This window comes from Myotis brandtii, unplaced genomic scaffold (genome assembly GCF_000412655.1).
Source record: "Myotis brandtii unplaced genomic scaffold, ASM41265v1 scaffold529, whole genome shotgun sequence".
In the NCBI taxonomy this organism is placed as follows: Eukaryota; Metazoa; Chordata; class Mammalia; order Chiroptera; family Vespertilionidae; genus Myotis; species Myotis brandtii.
In genome coordinates this window covers 732,353-759,576 of record NW_005369934.1, presented here as the reverse complement: position 1 = coordinate 759,576, position 27,224 = coordinate 732,353, and the positions used below count along the sequence as shown (strand labels likewise).

Here is a 27,224-nt window from a genome sequence, read left to right as displayed (position 1 = left end):
CTTTTCTCTTGTGCCTCTTAACCGGACTAGTTGGGTCTTTAGCAGAAAACTGAAAGGTAGGGATCACCTAAAAAGACATCCTTAGCCTGTGATCATGACTTATGACCGTTACTTAAATGATTGCATTAGTAATCAGTGAACTTGAGAATAATTACTCATTTCCAGGAAGGAGAATCAATCCAGTTATTGACCTCCTGTTTCAAATTCCTTCAGTTCCTGTGCCACCATCAAGGAATGTCGATGCTTAGTGTTGGAAGCCTGTGGTATATATTATGTTTGGGATTATGGCTATTTTAAAGTATGTAGATACAGATCATCAATTCATCAATGCTGTAAAAAAGCATCCGGCAAGAGACACGGCCAAATAAAGCTTAAGCTTAAATGACATTTCTCGAAGGATTGTTGACTTTTGCATCTCCTTTATAAAATGCTCAGATAAAAATATCATTTGTCTTTTTTTAATGGCACATTATTGATTTTTTTATATCCCTAAACACTGTTAGGTTTAATATATTTCTTTAAAAGAAAATATACTCATGAGTTCTAGAATTTCTTTTGTGAAAGAAAGAACCTATTATGAATAATAGTTTCATAATATATGTCCATAACTAAAAAGTAAGCCCAGTTCATGTATAATCTCCTTAAATGAATTAATATATACTCTTAAAGTGCATTTATCTTTTAAAAACATCATAAATATTTGAAACCAAGGGAAAATGCTAAAGTTTGTTTGTTTTGGGTAGCATGGAATAACTGGGATTCCTTGTTTGAGTGCTTTATTAGAAGAGTAGAGAGACATTTTAAGACATGAAATATATCTACCAGTAGGGTTTTGAGCTTTTATCACTTCTTAAATTCAGAAACAAATATACTCTATGTATTGATTGGATAATTCTACAATCATTGTATTTGGAATATTGATTTGAAAGTATTTTAACATTGTTACAAATTTACTAGCTTATTTTGTTTTTAGATTTTTTGTTTGTTTTTTACAAAGGGCTTAGTTTGGTTTTGACTCATTTCTACTCACTTCAAAAAGTTGAAATGCACACACATCAGTATTTTAATAGTAAGGAAAATCATTTTGCTTTTTATGTATACCTTCCCTTTGTAGTATCAAGTTAATATAGGAACACTTGAGCCCATGTTCCAAAAAGAGTGAAGGAAAGAATAGAATAAAGCTCCATTCAATTCAACTTTTGCCACCTGGTACTTTGTCTTACACTACTAATTTTGAGCTGTCAGTACCATTTAGCGGTTTCTACTTCTCGTTTCACTTTTTCTATAAAGTTAATCTATTCTTCATAACTATTTTTTTCTAACCAAATACCAATTTCTCTCATATACTGAAGAAAATAGTAAACCTAAAGCAGGTGTCTTGGTCAGTTCAGGCTGCTATAGTAAATTACCATAGATGGGGTGGCCTTAACAGCAAAAATTTATTTGTCACAGTTCTGGAGTCTGGAATTCCACGAGCAAAGTACCAGCAGATTTGGTATCTGGTGAAGGCCTATTTCCTGGTTCTTAGATAGCCAACTTTTTGCTGAGGGCAAGAGAACTTTCTGAGGTCCCTTTACCAATATAAGTTCACTAATGTTATCCATGTCCTAGTCACCTCCCAAAGGCCTCACCTCCTAATACCATCATATGTGGGTTAGGATTTCAACATATGAACTTGGGAGGGACACAAACAGTCCACTGCAACAGGCCAGAAGCAGGAAGCATGAGAAGCCAGGCCTTGAAAATCCAGATTAAACACAGGTACTAAAGTTATGGGCCTTGGTTTTAGAGAGCATTTTATGAATTTGACCCCAAAGGCAAGTGAAGTACAGCAGAAGAAACCAACAACAAAAGAAAAAGGCCACCAACCAAATGGGAAATGTTATTTGCAAACAACAGCTCAGGCAGGGGTTAATATCCAAAATATATAAAGAACTCATACAACTCATTACCAAATACACAACCCAATTAAAAAACGGGTAGAGGACCTGTCACCTCTCTCAAGAAGACGTACAAGTGGCCATCAGATATATGAAAAGATGTTCACATTCACTAGCTTTTAGGAAAATACAAATCAAAACTACAGTGAGATACCTCCTCACTCCTGTTAGATTGGCTATTATTAACAAGACAGGTCATAACGAGTGTTGGAGAGGTTGTGGAGGAAAAGGAACCCTTATTCACTGCCGTTGGGAATGTAAACTGGTACAGCCACTATGGAAAATAATATGCTGTTTCCTCAAAAAACTAAAAATGGAATTACCACATGACCCAGCCATCCCTCTTCTGGTGTCTACCCAAAAAATTCTAAAACATTTATTCGCAAAGATATATGCACCCCTATGTTCATTGCGGCATTATTCACAGTGGCTAATACATGGAGAAAACCAAAGTGTTCTTCGATAGAGACTGGATAAAGAAGATATGCTACATATATACTATGGAATACTACTCAGCCATAAGGAAGGATGAAATACTGCCATTTGCGACAACATGAGTAGACCTTGAGAATATTATGCTAAGCAAAATAAGACCTTCAAAAAAAGCTAAGAGTCGTATGATTTCACTCACATCCAGGATATAAAACTGAAACTCAGAGACACAGACAAACAACTGTATGGTGGTTAGCAGAGGAAAGAGGGTGTGGGGAGGGTACAGGGTAAAGAGGGCCAAATATTTGGTGACAGAAGATGATTTGACTGAGTGGTGGGCTCACAATGCAATATACAGATCATGTGTCATACTAATGTACACTTGAAACCTATATGATCTTATTAAGCAGTGTCACCCCAATAAATTTAATAAGCGTAAAAAAAATCAGGTTCATGTGAGTGATTATTTTGATAATTTTCCTCTTTAACCAAGACTGTATCCAATGAGGGGCTCTACTCTGAGCTAATAGGCACTACTCTGGAAAGAAATTGAAGAGTTATTATGTGTAGTTGCATTTAAACAACAGCCTGAAATGCAACTCTAAAGAGCCTGGAATCTACCCAGCCTAAGTAATGCTCACAAATTACTAAAACAAGACAGAAAACAGAACTTACACTTTTACAAAATTATAGTAAATCCATGTCTGAATGTTGAATATTGCTCCAAAAACAATGAAAGGAAAACAGAAGTCTCAAAAAAGACGACAAATGATCAAAGGAATCCATTACTAAGTATCTTAAGAGAGTAGATTGAGCCCTAGCTGGTTTAGCTCAGTAGATAGTGTGTTAATCCTTGGACTGGAGGGCCTGGGGTTCCATTCCGGTCAAGGGCATGTACCTGGGTTGCAGGCTCAATCCCTAGCCTTGGTTGGGGCATGTGCGGGAGGCAACCCACTGATGTGTCGCTTTCACATCGATGTTTCTCTGTCTCTCCCTCTCCATTCCACTCTCTCTAAAAATCAATGGAAAAATATCCTTGGGTGAGGATTGAGAGAGAGACTGGACTGACAGAATCAGGACACTATTATCTAGAAAGTAAAAATAAAGATATAGGATTGAGGTGCAAAAATTGCAGAAACAAGAAGGATGAGTATGAACTTGTTCGTCAAATCTGGGTATTTAGAATTAGAGTGCGTGCTTTCAAATCTTGAGAGATGTTGTGTGTAATCTTGAGAGATGTTGTGTGTTGTTTTACTGAGAAGCTGGCCAGGCTACCAAGGTCTCACAGTCCCCTTACTGATGGCCTTCACTATAAGGACCACAGGGTAGGAGGAGGAGTTGGAGCATGGGATGGGGGCCCACGTTCCCATTTACCACACAGTGGTCTTTTATTTTCTTTTGGATTAACAGTCTTTAAAAAAAAAACACATTTCTTAAATAATTAATTAATTAAATTATTTTGTCAATAATGGGTCTCTTGGTTCATCATGTCCTAATGGAGATTGGCAGTATGGGTCCAAAAGAAGCTCATTACCTACCTTTTACAGAACTTGTTTTTCCCCATCAAATTACTTTGTTCAGGCTTATGAATTTTGGGACCTTGCCACAAAGGTTTTTTGTACATGTACATATACTAGTATTCCTTCCCCATGTCCTGTCCCAGATAGTATGAAGCCACAGCCACAACAATTAAGTAAATTCAGATTCCTCCCTACTCCAAATGTATTAGTCTTATATTTTCAAGAGCATTAAAGAAAAAGGTTTTGAGACCTAAACACTAAAGATTAGTTGTCAGCACAGTAGAAACTCAAAAGATAATTTCCAGTCTTCTATTTCATACTAACTGTCCTAAGAGTGCCGGTGATTTCTCATAAGGATTAAATTTAGATGCTACATTTAGTTTTGTCCCTAGAAACATCTCTCTGCCAACCAAAGGGAACTCCTAATTTTGCAAACATTGCTTCAGGGGTATTTTGAGAGTGAAAGTGGTTACTCAATTATTTAGAATTTGGGCAATGAGTGAAAGTGTGGAATTATAGAAAAGCATTCTTTGTGCTCTAGATTGCCCTGCAGAGAAATGGCTAATGATCAACTAAAAAGGCATTTGCCTCTGTGATATGGCCTCTGCTCAAAGTTCCGAACAGTCACCTCACCTTTCCACCCACTCTTCCTGTCTTCTCGGGCTCATCCCTTTTTCTATGTGAAGCCACACTCATCCTAGCTGATGATCAAAAGTAGAGCTGGCCAGCTGTGCTGGTCAAGTTTCCCCTGTGCCATCTTTTTAGATGTGGACTCTTTGTCCTTAGGCACACTTACTTGTGCAGCCAGTGTTACTGAAACAGGAGTATTTAGCAAGGCAAATAGATTGTGAATTTTTTTTTAATGCTTTGACTCACGAGTGGCTTTTAGGAGCTCAGAGTTGAAGCGTTTTATTGGTGTTTACTCTGGTGCTCCAAGAGTGGATCGGCTAAGTGTTTAAGGAGAGGTCAAGCACATGGATTTAAGCATTACATAGAGCTCCTTGTAAACCTGACTCATACTTTCCAGCTAAAAGTCTCTGTCGTATTTTCTTTCATGGTTGTTGTTGTATTTTCTTTATGGAAAGTAATTGTATCTACCCTGTAGGATTATTGTGAGGAGTAAAAAATATATATCCATTTAAGGCACTCAGCACAATGCCTGGCTGTTACCTATTAGGAGAGTACCACATATATGGTGCTCTCCAGACAAAAAGTCTTAACTGAATCAATCTACTCAAGTTCCAGAGGTGCAAAGAGCTTTTTTAGGAAAAAAGAGAGAAAGGTTAATCCTTTCTGAGAAATGAATATTTGGATGGGCTTCGGATATTTGATAAAGTCAAAGATGATGGCCTAGTAATTAAGAAGAGGTTGCTTATTATAAACACGGGAAATGATATTTAAGAGAGCAATAAGATATTAGAAAAACGGGTACAAGGAGGTGGTCATTATTGAGCAGGTCTGAATAAAATGGAAGATACAAGAGTCAGACACAGAATGCAAATACTCAGAGAAAGACTCATGGGGATGAATAATTTTCAGTGAAGTGGAAAGCACGGAATGAGGCAGAGAACAGAGTCAGGGTATTAAGAGAAACTGATGTTTTGTTTTGTTTTTGACTTGTTATGGGAGAGTGTTTTGTTTGTTTTTAATCTTTTCAGTTTGAAGTAATTGGCAACAAGAAATTGTGAAAAAAAGTGGGGTAAGGGCTAGGAAAAATAAGAGGTGGTGAGTTAAGATTGGAAAATTGGATAATTGAAATCTGTATAATTTGGGATAGAAGCTTTCGAAGCCTAGTGTCCAGATAGTCTGTTTGTCACCAGCTCCCAGAGGGAGGTAGGATTGGTAATTAAACTACTTTTTACTTTAACTGCAAAAGTCACAAATACCTATTTGGCATTAAATTTATTAATAAAAATAGTTTCCATCCTTTCTGAATCTGATGAAACGACCTTTGATCCATCATTTAACTTCTGTGCAAATATCACCACCCTGCTTAATGGAGATGTTTTGAAAGTGTTGAATGTTTGGGGTGGAACTCACAGGGGTCATTGTTCCTGTACTGGGACTTCTCCCGTGGCAGAGATGACTGGCAGCCATATCTGAGTCTCCACCAGCATAGCCCACACTGTTCACTCCACCCTGGAGATTCCCTGAGGCTCCACCCCATCCAATGTGCAACCCCACCGGTGCTGTTTGCAGCTGCTTTTCCATATGCATGGCCTGTCCTTGTGCAGACTTCAGACTTTGCTAAAATCTTTCAAACAAGCAGCATCTGGTGTCAGTGTGCCCCAAAACTATCAATAAAAGGCCCAAGACTCACCTGCCTTGCTTCACAGCTGGGCCTTGCCTGGGCACTTCCTAGCCCAATACAAGTAGCAGTTATCTGCAGATCTCTCTATAGCTCCTGCCAGGTGGCTGCAGGTAGTGGCTAACTTTGCACCTCCCAGAAGGCCCCAGGAGGCCCCAGAGCCAGTGTACCTGGTGCACATACCAGATTACAACTCTATACATCCTCAAACAACACACTCAAGAGGCAGACTCAGTGAGCGCCAAAGCCCCACTGAAGCAAGTCCTGCTCCATAGAGGTGTCTCCTGCACAGCAGGTCTTCCATTTTAGACTCAGCTGGTCCTCACAGCCAATTAGCCTGAAGGTCAGTCCTCCCAGTGATGGCAACAGCAATCAAGGCTCAACTACAAGACTGCGCACACAGCCCATACAGGGGCGCACCTAGCATGCCCAGCTCAGGTCACTAGGGAGGCTGGGTTCTACAGGACACATACTATACAGGGTCACTCTACCAATTCCAAGAGACATAACACTCTACCTAATACATCTAAACAAATACAGGGAAGCAGCTAAAATGCAGAGAAAAAGAAACATGGTACAAATGAAAGAAATGCAAGCAAGCAAACAACTGGATAGAGAGTTCAAGACAATGGTTATAAGGTTACTCAAGGGTCTTAATGAGAGCTTCAAGGGACTTAGTGAGACTTTCAAGGATCTTAGTGAGAATGTCAAAGACATGAAAAAGGACCAGTCAGAAATTAAGCATACACTAACTGAAATAAAGAATAATTCACAGGGATTCAAGAGTAGATTAGAGGATTCTGAGAATCAAATCAATGATTTGGAATATGAGGAAGCAAAAAACACCCAATCACAGTAGCAAAAAGAAAAAAGAATCCAAAAATATGAAGATAGTAAGGAGTCTCTGGGACAACTTCAAGTGTACCAATATTCACATTATAGGGGTGCTAGAAGAAGAGAGAGATCAAGATGTTGAAAACCTATTTGAAGAAATAGTGACAGAAAACTTCCCCTACCTGGTGAAAGAAATAGAGTTACAAGTCCAGGAAAGCACAGAGTCCCAAGCAAGAGGAACCTAAAGAGACCCACACCAAGACACATCATAATTGAAATGCCAAGGGTTAAAGACAAAGAGAGAATCTTAAAAGCAGCAAGAGAAAAACAGTTAGTTACCTACAAGGGTGTGCCCATACAATTCTCAGTGATTTCTCAACAGAAACTTTGCAGGCTAGAAGGGAGTTTAAGAAATATTCAAAGTGATGAATAGCAAGGATCTACAACCAAGATTACTCTACCCAGACAAGCTGTCATTTAGAATTGAAGGTCAATTAAAGAGCTTCACAAACAAAACAAACAAACAAAACAAAAAAACTCCACTAAAACTGAAGGAGTTTATCACCACCAAACCAGTATTATATGAAATATTGAAGGGTATTCTTTAAGAAGAGGAAGAAGAAGTACATAAAAAATATGAACCATAAAATGGCAATAAATACATATCAACAATTGAATCTAAAAATCAAAATAAATGAACAAGAAGTCTAATGGTGAATAAAATAGAATCAGAGGCATGGAAACATGGAATAGACTGACGAATCTCTGAGGGAAGGGGGGAGTGGGGATGGGGGGTGGGAGGAGATTAACCAAATATTTTACTAGTATATGACAACACAGACAATAGGGTGGTGAAAGCCTGGGGCAGGGCAGGAACCAGGTAGAGGGAGGCAATGGGAGGAAAAAAGGTAGACATCTGTAATATTCTCAACAACAGAGATTTTAAAAAATAATAAAATAATCCAGAAACCCCATAGCATAAGTGAGGTCTTCTGTTCAGGGGAGAGTTTGGGCTCCTCCAGGCCCAGTGCAGTCATGAGGATTTGTCTGCATGTGCTGGCAGATTAGGAGACCTCCTTCCCTAGAAACCATTAAAAGGTCATAGGAAAACTGTCTTGGGGGTTCAGATGAATTGTCTTCAAGGCAGAAAATTAGATGTCAGATTGATTTACAATGAGATAAACCATTGGCCCTTCAGTTTAAACACCCACAAGCTCTCCAAATCTATTATTACCGTTACCATCCGCATTTCCCACTTATATGTAAACTGAGCTTCTTGGAATAAAGGTGTTTTCTGTTTCGTTTCTCAGGTTGTAGTTTCTCGATCGGGATCGTCAACACCTCATGTAAATTTTCGCCTCGATTCCCACCCCGTGTCTCCAGAAATGATCGTGGAGCACCCATTAAACCAAAACGGCTACACATTGGTGGTCACGGGGAAGAAGGTAAGTGCCGTCCTTCCTGAGTGGGTATGTATTGCCAGTGCCAGGAGGGCCTTTCTGACTTCTCTCTTTGTCTTGGATTCACCTCTCGAGTATTTCAGAGATCTTGTGAAGTCAAGTTAAATTTTTATTTTAGGGAAGACAGCAGCTAAGGGAGATCCTCTTCATAATGTATACTTTTCCTTTTCTCCTGTATTTCTCAATGAGTAAAACAAGCAGACTGAATCAGTATTACAGTCCTAAGGTAAGAACTCTAGTACAGGCAGGTGGATCCTAAAATGCATATTGGAATTTGATGCCAAACAGTAACCCATTTTTCTCTGAGAGAAGGAGGTGCATCTTGATGCCGGAATGATATGTAAACGTACTTAGAATTTCCTGGGGGCTCAAGTGTGCTTTCCAGTTGCTTCATTATACTCTTGTTACTTTAACATTGTCTCACACAGAGCAAAACGTCTCTACTAAGTAGAACCTCTAGCATCGCATGGCAGTGCTGGTGTGTGTTCACTGGACATCATGGTAACTTCTATCACATACATGCCCGCAGGAGAGGGAAGAAAGGAATTTGATTTCTTTTACTCTAGTCACGTAATCATTATTACATGATTTGCACACATAGGTGTTACCTCTCGTAGGCTCTGTAAAATTATATTTACATGTGTATTTTTGGTATATTTAGTTTTTGTTTAACAAACAAACTTTCTGGAAGCTCTTTCTATCACTTTTCTTTGCAGATCACCAAGATCCCACTGAATGGCTTGGGCTGTGAGCATTTCCAGTCCTGCAGCCAGTGCCTCTCTGCCCCTCCCTTTGTGCAGTGTGGCTGGTGCCACGACAGATGTGCGCAATTGGAGGAATGCGCCAGCGGAACATGGACTCAAGAGCTCTGTCATCCTACAATCTATGAGGTAGGAATCGCTGGCAGCTATCAGTATGCTTTTTGGTAAACACAGATCCCACTAGTGAAAAAAAATTCTAAAACTCAGTTGACTCACTGAGCTATGAGACATCAGCCGAAGCACCATCTGCCCCCACGTTTTTTCTTTAGGGTGGCATTTGGGCACATCCCCAGAGTCCTGTACCTGAAGCGCTTGCTTCACACCCACTGCATAGGTTTTCTCCTTGGGCAGTTGCTCTCCCTTAGTGCAATGTAAATAAGCTCCCCATTTCCTCACACTTGGGGCCTGTTCCCTCCTGACTCCCCCATTTTCTGAGTCCTCACCACCTACGTTATCTGCCAGGTGCCTACACATGAGCCTCTACCACACACAGAGATCTGCTCATGGCATAACCCGCAACCCTAGACTGAGCCGTGCAAGCTAGAGATCACAGCCATTCTGGGGCAGACAGGACAGGTTTCTTCCTGTCTGACTCCAGAGATGGTGGCCTTGTCTCATCACAGGAGAGATTAGAGGTTACTTCCCAGGGCAGGAAGATAGTAAACTCCCATGGATGACTGTGCACCTTCTCTCCAAGGTCCTGGAAGAGCCATAAATGTGCAGCTGCTGACTATAGTAAAATCTACACTGTGTCAGCCATTTCCTTCTTTAATTTACTCCAAAAATATTTGAATGCATACTACATACTACACAGCAGGCATGATTTTAGCCACTGGGGAGATAGAGTCTCAAACGAAATCAAAGTGCCTCCTGCTAGAGAATTTAGCTTCTAGCGGTGGACCTCAGCCATGGCATGGTAGCCACCATCTCTCTCTGCTGCCTTCGTTTCTTAAGTACATATTTGGTACTTTGAAAATCTCCCTGGCACTTTTAAAAAATGTCTTGATCCAAACACGTTTTGCTTGAAAATACTTCCCTGGTGAGGACCCAGTGTGTACTTTCTCTACTGCATGAAGGACAGTTGGACTTTAGTAAGTGGCCCTTGTGAAAGATTCAAGTTAAAGGCCTCGGTTGCCTGGGTCAAGCCCAAGTAAACAAAGCGTACAAGTCAGAACAGGAACTGCCCCCAAGTGCATGGCTGTTTTCATTTAGTTATGGTTTGGGACACGATTTGTATGGGGTGACTAAGTTTTAAACCAAATTATTTCCTGTTGGGTGTGACACAATTATTAACTTAGCTTGACCAGCCAGAGAATAAACTAGAAGATAGTGAAATAACTATCTATACTGTAGTGTTTATGTATGCTTTTTTTTTTGTTCTTTAATATACTTTTAAAACTACATGTAATTTTATACTTTTTTTAAAACACACAGCCTTGGCAATTTGAGACACTAGAAAACTGAGCTCAACTATTCCATGAAAGAGATATGAGCAGAGTGGTGTGTGTGTGTGTGTGTGTGTGTGTGTGTGCGCGCACACAGTTAAATCATAACAATTTTATTTCAAAAATAGCCATGCTGCTGTTTTAAATAAAGAGCAGGTTGAAAACCTGTACACATGAAACACTTAATTTTGCCCAATGTGCTTCCTTTTATTCATCATGAAAGCCATATTAAAATGGTTAAAAACAGAGCAAACGTTTTAGAATTTTCTGGAACCAGAAAAATCTCTCCCAATGTGTGAGGCTACCTCCTCTCTCACCTTTCCTTTCCCAACACTCTAGTTGGCAATTCTGCCTCATGCATGAGTCAGTGCGGCTTCAGCTTATGGTTAGGAGGAAAGGAGTGCAGCTGAGCCCATAAATCCCTTTCGGTTCATAGCTGTTAGGAAGATTTCATGCTGCCCTAGAGCGTGACATTCAACATTCTGACTGCAACAAAAATAAGACAGATTATTCATCTTTTTCTTATCTGTCTTAAATTCTAGAGGCACAAAACCCAGCTAATGTATAGGATTTCACTTTCCAATAAGTGTAAATTAACTTGCTTTTCAAGGTACATGATGTTCAATGGCTGAAATTCTTGGCAGTTCCGCATGTGACAGATTTCAGACTTGAAAGCCCATTATTTTGTTTCTGACCTATTGTCTGATCTTGTACTTAAGGAGCAACATGAAGTGCTTTAGAAAAGGAAGAGCACTTTCCAATATATTCTGAATTTATCAGGATAAAATTGTCATAGCTTGTAGGATTGAATTCAATCCCAGTGAGACAATAAAACGGTTTATTAATTGATCAGAAGACTCAGATAAGAAGCAACAGCAATATCTTACGGGGGCAGGGGTCATGCAGTCAATACACTGCCACCAATATAGTTGTGACTTTTTTCCTATTGAAGAGACGAAGTATAACTTCCCAAAGTTTGTTGTTGTTGTTGTTTTTCTATATACCCCTCACCTGGTTTCCCTTATTGTTCATATCTTACATCACTGATACATGGCAATTTTTAATTTTCCAAGGTTTTTTTATTATTGTTTCTAGCTTTCTCGTGTATTACCATGGTGGGTTTTGAAAACATGATCATTTGAATCATTTTCACCTGTGAAAGGAGGCTAGCTCCTTTTGTAGCTGTTTTTCCCCTGTTCAGGCAGGTGGGAGCCCCGGCCCCTGTGGCTTTATGCTGGACACTCATTTCCTTCCCACAGAGATTCTGTGCCCTTCAGGAGAACTCAGAGTTTGCCAACCCATTGTTGATTCTGTCCAGGGGTGTGTAGCCCAATACTGCTTCCTTCCTTTCCCCTGGAAGAGTGAACATTACACCAGGAGCTAGGGAAAAGCCTCGGATGTCCCCTCTAGTATTTCAGCCTGGAGAGAGAAGCTAAGTAGAGCTGGTCTTTCAAAACCTGATGGTCTAGCCAAGTTTTTATAATATCCAATTCTGCTGCACCATTTGAACACCTCTCGGTGGTTTTTCTCAAATCATCACCCAACTCCTTTGCCTTATATAGAAAGTCATGATGTATGGAGAGTGACAGACTTCAGTTTTTACATAGAAAGGGGGGATCCTGCAGCGGGGGTCGGGCCTTGGCAGCTGTTTTTTATGGGGACGCCTCATTAAGAGGGAGCAGCAGCTGTGTGACCGCCTCAGGCTGAAGAAAGTCCCGGAGGGTTAGGTGTCTTAGTCTCTCCTGCTAGATTTCTAACATAATAATAAACAGATCGTTTTTTCCTAGCAGTTCTCATTTGGCTAGACGTGGACAAGTAAGTTTTCAAGAAAGGCACAACTGTGTAATGGGCTTAATGGATAAAATAGCTACCATAAAAGCATTAAGCTAAAACTTTAAAGGGCGTTAGTAAACAAGGTAAGTTAAGAATTTGGTTTGCAATTATTATGTGGGAAGGATAGGAACCTTTGCAAATTTGAATTTTGCTAAAAGCCCTTGTAAGTTGTGAAGAATCACTTTCAGCTTTTCACTAACTGGCCTTAAACAAATACCGGTCTGAGTTGTCTCTATAGTGGTGCTGTTTTCCCACTATTGTACTTTACAGCACAATTTACAATATGACCCCCCGAAAGAGCATTTCCTTTCTCGATTGTCACAAAACTGCTGAGGAGACGCTTATTTTTAACTTGGAAATTTGTTTTGTTTTTGATAGTTTTAGTCTAAGAACCATTATCTTATAGACTTCCTAAGAGCCTAATGCTATCTTATATTACAGTTGCCAAAGGTTTTTTTTTGGTGTGTGTGTGTGTGTGTGTGTGTGTGTGTGTGTGTGTGTGTGTTTTATAGGAATCAAAAATTTCTCTTAGTCATTTATTGGAGTGACATTGCTTAATAAGATCACATAGGTTTCAAGTATACATTTCTGTGTTACATGATGTGTATATTGCATTGTTTTCCCACCATCCAAAGTCAAATCATTTTTCCTCACCATATATTTGGCCCACTTTACCCTTTAATAACCTCACCACCCCTTCTCTCTGGTAACCACTATACTGTTGTCTGTGTCTATGAGTTTCAGTTTTATATCCCACATATGAGTAAAATCATATGGTTCTTAGCTTTGACTGACTTACTTCACTTAGCATAATATTCTCAAGGTGTATCCATGTTGTCACAAATGGCAGTATTTCATCTTTTCTTATGGCTGAGTAGTATTCACTCATATATGTAGCACATCTTCTTTATCCAGTCCTTTATCAAAGAACACTTGGATTGTCTCCATGTCTTGGCCACTGCAGTGAACATAGGGGTGCAAAATCTTTGGAAATAAATATTTTAGAGTTTTTCAGGTACATACACAGAAGAGAGATTGCTCGGTCATGTGATAAATGTACTTATTAATAAGTTTAACTTTACTTTTCACACACCTGCAAGAATAAAATGAACCTATTATTTATTTAACATTGAACAATGGGGCAGGAACAGTCCTTGCAATGAGATGTAAAGTAATGCCAAGAGAGATCATTAGAAACATTACTACAATACAGATCACATTTGGGGCTCTCTCCAGTTCTGTTTTCATCTCTTTCTAATACAAATAATATATTGAATGTGTTAAATATTACATCATTTTTAAAGGCTGAGTGTATCAACTAACCAACTGGTATAAATAGAAAAGTTGCAAACCAATAATAAATGTGAATTAACAAGTAAAAGAAATAGATTCACTTATTCATACATTGCTACCTGGCATGTAGTAGATGATGTATAAATAAATGGCAGATATGTATTGAATACCACCTATGTGTTTGATATTATGAAAGCTGCTGAATGCAAGTGAAAACATGAATATCAAAAGAGATATTTTTACTGTGTGCCTTTCTTCTCTGGGTGGGAAATATCATAGCAACCAGAGTGTAGCACACAGACCAGGCATATGTTGGAGCTTGGCTTCTAGGGCTCATGAAGGCGTTTTGAGCAGTTTCATAGAGGCCCCTGAAGGAGTAATAATCAGAGTTCTAAGCATAAAAGACTGGGTCCAAAGTATGTCTTCTTTAGCCCCGAGGTTTCCTAGAAGACAAATTCATTTCAGAGTAGCCCAAGAAGCCCTTCATTCCCACCCAGGCTGAGTCTGCTCTCTGTCCCTGCTCTGGATTGCCTGAAAACAACTTGTTTTTTTGTTTTGGGAGGTTTCTTTAATCCTCACCTGAGGACATGTTTCCATTCATTTGAGAGAGAGAGAGAGAGAGAGATCAATGTGAGGGAGAAACATCGACCGGCTGCCTCCTAGGTATGTGCCCTGACAGGGAATCAAAACCACCACCTTTTTGGTACATGGGATGAAGCTCCAACCAACTGAGGCACACCAACCAGAGCAGCATATCAGATAGTTTTAATGTTCAGATACTCTGAAGTTTGTCATCATTATTTTTTAAAATATATTTTTACTGATTTCAGAGAGGAAGGGAGAGGGAGAGAGAGACAGAAACATGAATGATGAGAGAGAATCACTGATCAGCCACCTCCTGCACGTCCCCCAAAGGGGACTCAGCCCACAACCCCAGCATGTGTCCCGGGAATTGAACCGTGATGTCCTGGTTCATAGGTCGACACTCAACCACTGAGCCATGCCAGCCAGGCTGACCATTATTTCTTTAATTAAAATTAAATGTTTCAGGTAGTGGGAAAATGCAAGAATTTCAGACTATTTGAGCAAACGTATTTTGTTTTCCACGCATATGAAAGATAATATACTGGGGTTTTTAAGTTCTATGTTGTCCTTGTAGGTTTTCCCAACTAGTGCCCCTCTGGAAGGAGGGACAACGCTGACCATCTGTGGCTGGGACTTTGGATTCAGGAAGAATAGTAAATTTGATGTAAAGAAAACCAGAATTCTCCTTGGAAATGAGAGCTGTACCTTGACCCTAAGTGAGAGTACAACAAATATGTAAGGATCTTAAAATACTTTGCTGGGGTGGGGTTGGAAAACAGGTTTGTTTTTGAATGAATGCCTGTAAAAATGTCCCTAAAAATGTATCTCTTAAGGGTCTTGGTCTATCACATCCCTTTTGGATTTGTTTGTTGTTGTTGTTGTTTATCTATTTTCTACCAGAATTAAGGAGGGAGAAAGTTGACATTATCTAGATGGAAAAAAGAAGAATCCAGCATTTGGGAGTTTTCAGCCAGTTTTGTAACAACTCTTCAGAAATTGTCTGAGTAGATTTGAAAGCACTGGTTGCTTGGAGTCACTCCATCTTTAAAGTTTTCAAATATTGTATCCAATGGCTCTTTCTATAAAAATCAGTAAATAGCTCAATATGTGCCCTCTCTTCTAAATTTACTTTGTAACATCAGTAGTAGGATAGCTGAATCACATTTTTGAGACTCTTTCTGATGAGTTTAAATTTACATTCAGCTGACATTTATTGGCATTGTAATGTAAGGAGTGTATCTCATTTAGCCACTTTCAAATCCTGTGAGATAGCAGTATCATTCCTATTTTACAAAGGTGACTCCTGAAACTGAGACAGGTCATTCAAATGGTACTAGGTGATTTATAAGCCTTCAAGCTCAGCCTTCCTGATCCAGGACCTGTGCTTGTTTGGCTCTTTTCTACACGTACCTTCTATGAGAGCTGAATCCCATAATGTATGAGAATTCGGAATTTTTAGTTATTGTATAGTAACAACCAAAAATTTACAGTCTTATGGTTGAACCTCGTCTATCAAGTGGTTATTTTATACCTAATAGAATTCCTTTCAGGATTACAGAAAGATCTAAGTCTATTCATTTTACTGAGACTGAAATATCCACTAATGTCATAGTTATTTAGCTTAATGACCTAACAAATTAATTCTGGAAATTTACCTTGTAAATTCTTATTCATTGCATTATAAATTAGGGCCTGTAAAAGTGAAACAATTCATTCTCTTCTTTAAAACTTATTTAATAAAACAAATTATATTTATAATCTTTCAGGACTATGAGATTATTCAAAAATAATCCTATGGAAAACCTTTCACAATTTTATTACTTTTTAAGTAACTTTGATAAACACACGTAATCACAGAACTGTACCTGTTGGCATTCTTCAATGAAGAGATTTGGCTTATTTATCATTAGCCATTGTTATGCTATTAAAATACTATTTGTTAAGTATGCCAAACATTTTGCCTATAATTTTATAGGATGAGACTTAGATTTTTATGAACAAATTGGTGAATTCTGCATTGATGAGGTTTAACAAATGTGTGAGCTGATGACTCTGCTTGCTAATCAGAATAGTTAGCTCACACATTTATGTCCCTTCATATAAAACAGCCAAGCCAGAAAATGCCTCCTTTGGACATGTAACATATTAAGCTCTTCGGGGTTTTTTTTTCCCCCAGGTTAAAATGCACAGTTGGTCCTGCAATGAATGAGCATTTCAATATGTCTATAATTATTTCAAATGGTCGAGGGACAGTGCAATACAGTACATTTTCTTATGTGGTAAGTCTATTACTTTTCTCAAGAAGTAGGATATTTAATTGTTACTTAATCTGTTTAGAGTTATAAAATTAACAAGTTTTGTTGCTTTTTTGTTCTTATCTCTCATCAGGATCCTATAATAACAAGTATTTCCCCAAGTTATGGTCCTAAAACTGGTGGCACTTTACTTACTTTAACTGGAAAATACCTTAACAGTGGGAATTCTAGACATGTTTCAATTGGTGGAAAAACCTGTACTTTAAAAAGGTGTTGTATATCTGTTTTTTGTTGCATTGGTCATGTAGAATTAATATCTACATCTAACAATTCAAGAAAAAATTATTCTTTTTTATGGGAAAAATTCAAGGTACTTATCATTCACTCTCCTACTGATAAAACTCCTTCCTTCTCAACTCCATCTATTCCCTTTTGCTCATTTTTCTACCTTTCCCTTATTGTTTAATTCTACATTTAAGTTTTGTCTTTCCATTCATCTTCTCTCCTGTTTTATCTTAGTATCCTAGCTATGCTATGAGTTGTGAGATTCTAATAATTGACAATAAAATAAAATAAACATTTCCATCAAGATTTACAATTAGACTAACTCACTTTGGGGGATGAGAAACGTGGGGGAAATTGGGTTTGTAGAGAAGTTATATTTTTGCTTCTTAGGGTTGAAATAGCACAGTTTAATCAAATACCAAAAGGATACCTTAATAATTACTTAAAATCCTAAAATGTTGACATTTAGGCTTGCTCAAACAAGACTAAATTTGGAATCTAGTCAAATATAAACAGCCTACATTAGAAAGATCTTTTATCTAGACCACATCAGGAAATTCCTATTTAGGAGTCATTGAGTGATGTCCTTTTGCTTTATGGATATAATTTTCAAATATGTGTATCTTTAATAGCTAAAGTTCATTTTCTTCATTTTGTGTGTGTGTGTTTTTATTTTTATACAGTGTGTCAGATAGCATTCTCGAATGTTATACCCCAGCCCAAAACTCTCCAACTGAGTTTCCTGTTAAATTGAAAATTGACTTGGCCAACAAAGTGATTGACAGCTTCAGTTACCAGGAAGACCCCATTGTCTATGAAATTCGTCCAACCAAATCTTTTATTAGGTAAGAAAAGTTTCCGATTGGTATAAAACTAAGGAACATAAGCCTAGCCGGTATTGCTTAGTGGTTGAGCGTCAACCCATGAACCAGGAGGTCACAGTTCCATTCCTGGTTGTGGGCTTGATTCCCAGTAGGGGACGTGCAGGAGGTAGCCGATCGATGATTCTCTCTCATCGTTGATGTCTCTATCTCTCCCTCCCTCCCTCTCTCTGAAGTCAATAAAAACATATTTTTTAAAAAAGAAAAGAAGTAACATCAGAATGATTTGGCTGTTGAGTAGCCAAGAGGAATTGTGGTTTTATCTTTTCATTTCTTTTGAAGGCTGCCTTTCCAATTTAGGAGTGAAAACGACATTCTTGTCCTGAATACAGTTTGACTTTATTAATGCTAGTTCATGCCAAGAAACATTTTATCCTATTCTGTTACTTTTTGAATAGATTTCAGTAAAACAGTTTAACGTAGCATCATTTATGTACTTATATTATGTACATGTCAATTCTACACTAACCTTAGTGCTCGAAAGTAGAATCACCTCTATTTCCCCCATTCCTCAGTGTATTTTCTCCTGCCTGCTTTGCATACAGCTTTTCCCTATACTAGAGTCCCTTTGGGGTTTTTTGGGGTTTTTTTCATTTTTTTATTAATAAATCTTTATTGTTCAGATTATTACAGATGTTCCTCTTTTTTCCCCCATAGCTCCCCTCCACCTGGTTCCCACTCCACCCCATGCCCTTACCCCCCCCACTGTCCTCGTCCATAGGTGCACGATTTTTGTCCAGTCTCTTCCCGCCCCCCCACACCACCTTCCCCCCAAGAATTGTCAGTCCACTCCCTTTCTATGCCCCTGCTTCTATTATATTCACCAGTTTATTCTGACTTAATTTTTAGGTTCACTTGTTTTTTATTTGTTTGTTTGTTTTGTGTGTGTGTGTGTGTTTTGTTTACAGTAGGGAAAGCTGGGACTGGGTGGGACCACTGTCCTCTGATGGAGAGACAGGGACCCAGAGTCGATACAGCGAGTTTATTTTATACAGCAAAAACCAGGAAGTTTTATTAAAGCCCTTAGGTTCACTTGTTGATAGGTATTTATTTGTTGTCACTTTGTTGTTTATAAATTTGATCTTTACCTTTTTCTTCTTCTTCCTCTTCTTAAAGAATATCCTTCAGCATTTCATATAATCCTGATTTGGTGGTGATGAACTCCTTTAGCTTTTTCTTGTCTGTGAAGCTCTTTATCTGACCTTCAATTCTACATGATAGCTTTGCTGAGTAGAGTATCAATATCTCATTCGACCCACTTCAGTCTGCCTTGTTTCCATTAATTCTATCAGTATAGTAACAATAGTTAAGTTCACGCGTCTTTGTGTTTTTGTAGTTTATTTTCAGAGAGAAAAATTTCTTTTGCATATTTCGTGAATAAAAAGACAAATGCATTTTCTTCATTTTATGAAATGTGAATTTTGAAAGTATTTTCAAGTTAAACAAGTTGTTTCCAAAGAACCGTTACCACTGAACTTCCATTGGACTTTGGCTTTGGGAGCAACTTACAATCACTACATGTGATTTAACTGAACTCTCTTTAAATACTCGGTAGGGAAAACCTCTCAGTGTTGCTGTTTATCTGTTTTCTTTTGCCAGTGGTGGGAGCACAATCACAGGTGTTGGGAAAAACCTGCATTCAGTCAGTGTCCTGCGGATGGTAATCAGTGTGCGTGAAGCAGGAAGGAACTTCACGGTGGTAAGTCCTTTGAGTGATGGCTGTGCTTCAAGTTCTGCGTCTGGCCTCTACCCCTGGCTTCCACGGTTCATAGGACATTTCAGTTTGCCTTTCATGTTTGCTAGTTACCTTCCTTGCAGTGTGGGCCAAATAGCATTTTTTACCCAACAACTCAAATCATATAGTCTTAGGCTAGCATTGTAAAAAAATACACACACACGATGTCTAGGTACAAGGGATGATGACTAACTGGAGGCAGTGTTTTTAAAGACAGTCGGTACAAATACAAACCCCGTTATTTCCTGTCTTAGTGAGTTAGGGTGGCTATGGGTGCTACAAAAAATACCATGGACTGGGTGGCCGACACAGCAAACATTTATTTCACGGTCCTGGAGGCTGGGAAGCTTAAAATCAAGGCACTAGCACATGTGCGTGTTGGGTGAGGACATTCTTCCTCATTTGCAGAAGGCCATCTTCTCGTTGTAACCTCACATGAGAGGTAGAGAGAAAGAGAAAGGAAGCTCTCTTGTCTTTTCTGACAAGGGCACAAATGAGAACTTCACCCTCATGACTTCATTACCTCCCAAAGGCCCTTCGAATACTGCTACACTGGGGATTAGGGTTCCAACATATGAATTCAGAGACACAAATATTCAGTTCATTGCATGTTCCTATCCCCCCTTCTTTTAATACACCATAGGACATCAACCCTTTTGCTCTAATAAAACCCATGGGTCAAGTCTTCAATCTTGCAGTATCATCCGTTTCTTTCTAAGTGACAGGTACACATGTTTTCTTACATTCACTTCTTGCCATTCTTCTTGTCCCTTTGTTAGAACATTATCAAGTAATGAGGAAGAGCATTAGAACACATATGTCCTAGAGCATGTATGTTCTGTGTTATTTCTCCACCTTTCCTTCTTTTATTTGTAAAGCCAATCAAAATTTAACCAAATGCCTCCTTAAAAGTGATGGACCTATTTTGTTCTAACAATTTATATAGGTCACATTAAAATGGTGATTTTAGTTTAGACCTTAAGGAAGTTGGAGTTAATTACAGAGATTTCACATTTTCGTTGTTTTTCTCTCATATAAAATATCATAATCTAGTTGGGTTGGTGTGCTCACTTAGCATGAAAATTCTCAGTGCCCCCTCTCAAGCAGGGTCTTGATTGGGCAGGTGATAGATTGAATTATAGCACTTTCTTTTAGATTACCCATCCAATATTTCTTGAAAACTAAGGCCACAATGTTCTTTAATTACAAAAACCAATTTGGGACTAAAAATGTCAAGCCAGATCACCAAACAATAAGGTCACCTCAAATGAAATTTTTCTTGACCTTCTCAATCAGCCACATTGCATCACCTCTAGAGAGTATTATTAGATTCTTATCAGATTCCTGAGGGATTATACTCCAGGGAGTCACCGTATGAAGTAGAGAGCTTTGAAACCAGTCCTCACACATGGCCACCAAGACTACCACTGCTATTAATTTAAGGAACACCAATTCTTCACAACCAAATATAACATTATTACCCACATAAGAATAACAGTAACCTTCTTTGGTGTTGGCATGTGACTTTTTAAAGTAGAAATCTGAGAAATTATTAGTTTATCTAATTTATACCAAGCCTGTTATTAAAATATGGCTAAATTTTCTTCCTTCTCTCTCACCAGCTTTATAATAACAGGTAGAGCCCCTCTTAGCTTTCTTCATTTATTTGTAACCAAATATTTATTAAAAACCTCCTATGTGTATGACATAAGAGTGGCATGTCCCAACAGTGGTAGAAGATAAAAATTCTATTTACATATCTGGAATACTAACTGGAGGCAGTTGTTTTATCTACAAACATATTCCTAGTACAATAGAACTATGCATTAGAATTGGACAAGAATGAAAAATTCAGTGAGTCTGTTTGACTATTGTTTGGGAAAACTACTTCATAAAGAGATGTATTCCTTCCATGTTCCCTCTGCTTATAGAATTTGAAGCTGACCATGATTAATTGAACTCATTCATTATTGAGCAATTAAAACTTTTGGTCAGGTCTGATCTATAATAACAAAAGCATAATATGCCAATCAACCGAACAACCAAACAGCAGACGACTGTCCTGACGATCTTCCGGATGAAGCAGGGGCTGTGAGGGTCGGGGCAGCTGTGGCTGTGAGGTCCAAGCCCCTTGCATGAATTTCGTGCATCAGGCCTCTAGTTTAGACATATTGATCCAGCCACAATAATGTTAAGTCCAATAAACTCAAATGTTTAAAAATAAAAATACTAATCACCTAATCACCAAAATGTATATTAATTTGTTTATATACCTTATGCCTCAAAAGCCAGTAGTTTATTGTATAGTTTTCAAATTTCTCGTTGTTATATAGAAAATCATTGTGATAGCAGTAAAATTGTTCATTTTTATTTTCAGGATGATAGGAATAAATTGCTTTCAGCATTATACTCTGAATTTAAGATAACATTAAATGATTTTATTTATTTTTATCGGTTTTCTGTATCTACATACAGCATACACTTTAAATGTAGGCTAATTTTTAAAATTACTTTAAAAAGAAAGTATCACCCAATTTTGTTTGTGCTTTTTTGTAAAAATACGTTTTTATTGATTTCAGAGAAAAGAAGGGATAGGGAGAGATAGAAACATCAATGATGAGAGAGAATCATCCATAGGCTGCCTCCAGGGCATGTGCCCTGACCAGGAATTGAATAGTGACCTGGTTCATGGGTCAACACTCAACCACTGAGCAACACTGGCCAAGCTTGTTTGTGCTTTTTATGTATATCCTGAGTCCGTTTTCTATTTCAGGCATAAGTAAGTGGTTTATCTCCAATTCTACTTATCAAAGAAAAATAAATCTAAGGGGTGTTGTTGCTTGTTTGTCTTTTCCTTGGAGGGAAAAATCCCAACCATTTAACCTTTTTTTAATATTTATTGATTGATTTTAAAGAGAGAGAGAAAGAGTGAAACATTGATTTGTTGTTTCACTTATTTATGCATTCACCATTTGCTTCCTGTATTTGCCCTGACTGGGGACTGAACCTGCACCCCTGGCATATCTGGGTGGCGCTCTAACCAACTGAGCCACTTGGGAAGGGCTGCAACCATTTACCCTTAAATGTGTCACTTTGTGTTACTGATTTAGTCTAAGCACAATCAAGAGGAAACCACATTTTCCAGTTCTCCATAAATCAGAATTCCAAAGGGGAAGATTTGAAATGAGAGATGAAAGGCCATGGAACAATAATAGCAAAGCCTTTGTAAAATAGACAGCATAGGAAAAGATTTACCAACATAGACTGTAGAGTGAGCAAGAAGCAGTACATGTAGCATGGAAGTTAAGACAGTGAATTTTGGAGCCAGTGGCCTACGATTTATGTTCCTTACTCTGCCATGCAACGCTGTGTGACCTGGTCTAATGATGTAAGCTTAAAAAGCTGCTTCTTCACCCATAAAATGAGTGTGATCAGAGCACCTACCTCATAAGATTATTGTGAGAATTATATAAGACCTACCTTGAAAGTATTTTGCACAGAACCTGGCACTCAGTAACTGATATCTTAAAACACACACTGGTAAAATGGTCTAACTACATAGCTAATTATAATGCAAACCGTATGATGCTTAGCAGTTGACAAAGCACTTTACCATGAAGTATCACACATTGTTAATGACATTTTAATCTTACTTCCTAAAAGAGGAAAATGAGTTTCCAAGTAAGGATTTTGCCCTGATTCTCACAACTTGATTTAGAGCTGTGAGATAATGGCACAAAGTTCAACTCCCACTCTGTCGTGGCTGCTTCATAAACAAGAAAACGGTCCTTCCAGGAGGCTGTTCTTTTCTTCTAAAAAATAAAAAATAAGTGATGGAGGGTGAGCCAGCTTCAGATAGATCAACATCGTTTATTCTGAGCAAGTAAAGCTCTGTGTTTCTTTGAAGATTGCATTGTTTAGATAACTTTGCATCTATTTTGTTTCCAAAAATGTGTTCTTCAACATTACAAAGTTAAATGCTGGTGTGTGTGTGTCTTCTTTTTCAAAAATTACATCTTTCTTTTTTTAATTATCGTTTTATTTTTCAGTTAGAGTTGACATACATTTATTAGTTTCAAGTGTACTGCCCCAGTGATTAGACATTGCATAAATTGCTAAGTGATCATCCGACAAATCTCACACCCATCTGACACCATACATACTTATTAGAATACTAGAGGCCCAATGCACGAAATTCAGCTGTCCAGTCTAATTAGCATATTATGCTTTTATTATTATAGATTATTGATTGTCTTCCCTATGCTGTACCTTACATCCTCCCCATTTCTATTCTGTAACAATCAATTTGTACTTCTTCATCCCTTCACCTTTTTCACCCATCCCCCCAACCCAGTGATGGCGAACCTTTTGAGCTCAGCATGTCAGCATTTTGAAAAACCCTAACTTAATTCTGGTGCCGTGTCACATATAGAAATTTTTTGATATTTGCAACCATAGTAAAACAAAGATTTATCTTTTTGATATTTATTTTATATATTTAAATGCCATTTAACAAAGAAAAATCAACCAAAAAAATGAGTTTGCATGTCACCTCTGACACGCATGTCATAGGTTCGCCATCACTGCCCTAACCCCTCTCCCATCTGGCAACCATCAAAATGTTCTCTGTATCTATGAGTCTGTTTCTGTTGTGTGTGTTCATTTATTTTGTTTTTAGATTCAATTATTAATAGATATGTATGTGTTGTTCTTTTTTTTCTTTTTATAAAGAAGACTCTTTAATATTTTATATAATACTGGTTTGGTAGTGATATACTCCTTTAGCTTTTTCTTTTCTGGGAAGTTCTATATTTGTCCTTTGAATCTAAATGATAGCTTTGCTGGGTAGAGTAATCTTGGTAGGTCCTTACTTTTCATCACTTTGCATATTTCTTGCCAATTCCTTCTGGTCTGCTAAGTTTCTGTTGAGAAAACAGCTGACAGTCTTATGGGAGCTCCCTTGTAGGGTACTAACTTCTTTTCTCTTGCTGCTTTCAAGATTCTCTATCTTTAACCTTTGGCATTTTAATTATGATGTATCTTGGTGTGGGCCTTTTGGGTTTCTCGTGTTTGGGATTTTCTGCACTTCATGGGCTTGTATATCTATTTCCCTAATCAGACAGGAAAGTTTACTATCATTATTTTTTCAAATAGGTTTTCAATATTTTGCTCTCTCTCTCTTCTTTTGGCACCCCCATGATGCGAATATTGGTAACTCTCAAAATGTCCCAGAGAGTCCTTACACTATCCTCATTTATTTATTTTTCTTTTTGCTGTTCTGATTGGTTGGGGTTTTTTGCTTCCTTATTTTCCAGATCTCTGATTTGATTCTTGGCTTCATCTACTCTACTGTTGATTCCCTGTAAATTACTCTTCATTTCAGTTAGTGTATCCTTCATTTCTGACTGGCCCTTTTTTATACTGTCAAGGTTCTCACTAAGTTCACTGAGCATCCCTATAACTAGTGTTTTGAACTCTGCATCTAGTAGATTGCTTGTCTCCATTTTGTTTAGGTGTTTTTTTCCTGACTTTTAGTTCCGTTCTTTCATTTGGGACAGGCTTTTTGTCTCCTTATTTTGGAAGCCTCCTATATTTGTTTCTATGTATTAGGTAGAGCTGCTACATCTCCCAGTCTTGGTAGAGTGGCCTAATGTAGTAGGTGTTCTGTAGGGTCCAGTGGCACATCTTCCCCCATCACTTAAGCTGAGCACTCAAGGTGCACCCCCTCCCCCCCCCCACATTAGCACCCTCCTCTTGTAGTTGAGCCTTGATTGCTGTTGGCGTGTCAATGGGAGGGATTTGCCCCCGGCTTCAGCCACTTACCTCCAACTATGGTGGCAGATGAACTGTTCAGGGGCCTACCCCACAGAGCAGGACTAACTTCAGTGGGGCTCTGGTGTCAGTTGAGTCCACCCCTTGAGTGTGTCACTTGTGGAGGCGGTTGGGTGGTGAGGCTTCAACCTGGACTGAAGCTGTCCACTAGGTGCATTGGCTCTGGGGCCTCCTCGGAGGTGCAAACCCCAAGGTCATCTGCCACCTCTATTCTGCCAGGGGCCACCCACCATGAACTACAAAGCTATCTGCAGATGGCTACTACTTGTGCTGGGTTTGGAGGGGCCCCGGTGAGTCCAAATATTATATCTTTCAATTGATTGCTGAAACAGTGAAATGTGAAAGTTGCTATTGATGTTGTCAAACCATATTCTGCTTATAGTGGGTAATTGTGTCTTCCTATAGGCATGTCACCATCGCTCTAATTCAGAGATAATCTGCTGTACAACGCCTTCACTACAACAGCTGAATCTGCAACTCCCCCTGAAAACTAAAGCCTTTTTCATGTTAGATGGGATTCATTCCAAATACTTCGATCTCATTTATGTACATAATCCTATCTTTAAGCATTTTGAAAAGCCAGTAATGATCTCAATAGGCAATGGAAATGTAGTGGAAATTAAGGTAAGAATGCTTAAAATATCCTCTTAAATCATCAACTAGCACTTAATTGACTTCGTAGCTGTGTGAATAGAATTATTGTACTTGGTTGATCATTATCTTATCTAAGCTCTGAAAAATACCTTTTTTTTTGGCTTTGGACTAAAAGGTAAGTATAATCATGAACTGCTTTGTAATGAAGCATTTAACAACCTTTTTGTGTTATATTAAAGAGTAGCAAATGTGGGACACAAATCCATTAAATAGGCTGCTGTGGTGCATTATCTTGTCAGTGTCCTGTATGTATTTTCCTGGGCACCGAAATGAGCTCATTATAAAATAAAAGGTAAGCGCCATGAGAGTAAACGCATCAGTTGTAGTTCTGTACTTCCTTGAAATGCTTGCAATTTTGTGTCTGGGAATAGTCATCTCTAATGTGAATTATAAATGGCGCTGGGTTTCCTCTACCTTAGGAATATATTAGCCTCTAACTATAATGTAATTGGAGAATAACAGATTATCTTTTCTACTCCAGCCTGTGGCAAACAAAGAACAGTATAAAGCCCAGAGAGGTTAAGTGATTTGACAAGTGATGAAATAGTGACTAGAATACGGCACTCTCATGTTGCTTCAATCATTTTTACTTCAAATAGGAATAAAACAGGCAAAATGGTCAAGATTTTAAGTATCTACATAGCCTTTCACTAGAAACAGCAAACTATTTATCCTTCAACATGTTGTTGTTGTTGTTGTTGTTTTTGTTTGTTTTTAAATACATTTTATTGATTTATACAGAGAGGAAGGGAGAGAGATAGAGAGTTAGAAACACCGATGAGAGAGAAACATAGATCAGCTGCCTCCTGCACACCCCCTACTGGGGATGTGCCCACAACCAAGGTACATGCCCTTGACCGAAATCGAACCTGGGACCCTTCAGTCTGCAGGCCTACACTCTATCCACTGAGCCAAACCGGTTATGGCAACATGTTTTTTTTAATATGCTTTTTAATATATATATACTAGAGGCCCGGTGCACAAAAATTTGTGCACTGGGGGGGGAGGAGGGTCCCCCAGCCCGGCCTGTGCCCTCTTGCAGTCTGGGACCCCTCGGGAGATAACGACCTGCTGGCTTAGGCCTGCTCCTGGGTGGCAGAGGGCAGACCCAATCCCTAGGTGCAGCCCCTGGTCGGGCTCAGAGCAGGGCTGATTGGGGAGTTGGGGCGCC

General features: G+C 38.6%; 1 protein-coding gene across 1 annotated transcript in view; it reads left to right on the top strand.

Moving 5' to 3' along the window:
• MET (MET proto-oncogene, receptor tyrosine kinase) overlaps nucleotides 1–27,224 on the top strand; it is a 153,231-nt gene that overhangs the window by 82,486 nt on the left and 43,521 nt on the right. The window contains exons 4-11 of the mRNA XM_005877701.2: nucleotides 8,345–8,479; nucleotides 9,211–9,384; nucleotides 14,986–15,146; nucleotides 16,588–16,690; nucleotides 16,800–16,936; nucleotides 17,635–17,796; nucleotides 19,432–19,531; nucleotides 25,805–26,023. Coding sequence (XP_005877763.1) covers nucleotides 8,345–8,479; nucleotides 9,211–9,384; nucleotides 14,986–15,146; nucleotides 16,588–16,690; nucleotides 16,800–16,936; nucleotides 17,635–17,796; nucleotides 19,432–19,531; nucleotides 25,805–26,023 — 1,191 coding nt within the window. The remainder of the gene's footprint in view (nucleotides 1–8,344; nucleotides 8,480–9,210; nucleotides 9,385–14,985; nucleotides 15,147–16,587; nucleotides 16,691–16,799; nucleotides 16,937–17,634; nucleotides 17,797–19,431; nucleotides 19,532–25,804; nucleotides 26,024–27,224) is intronic.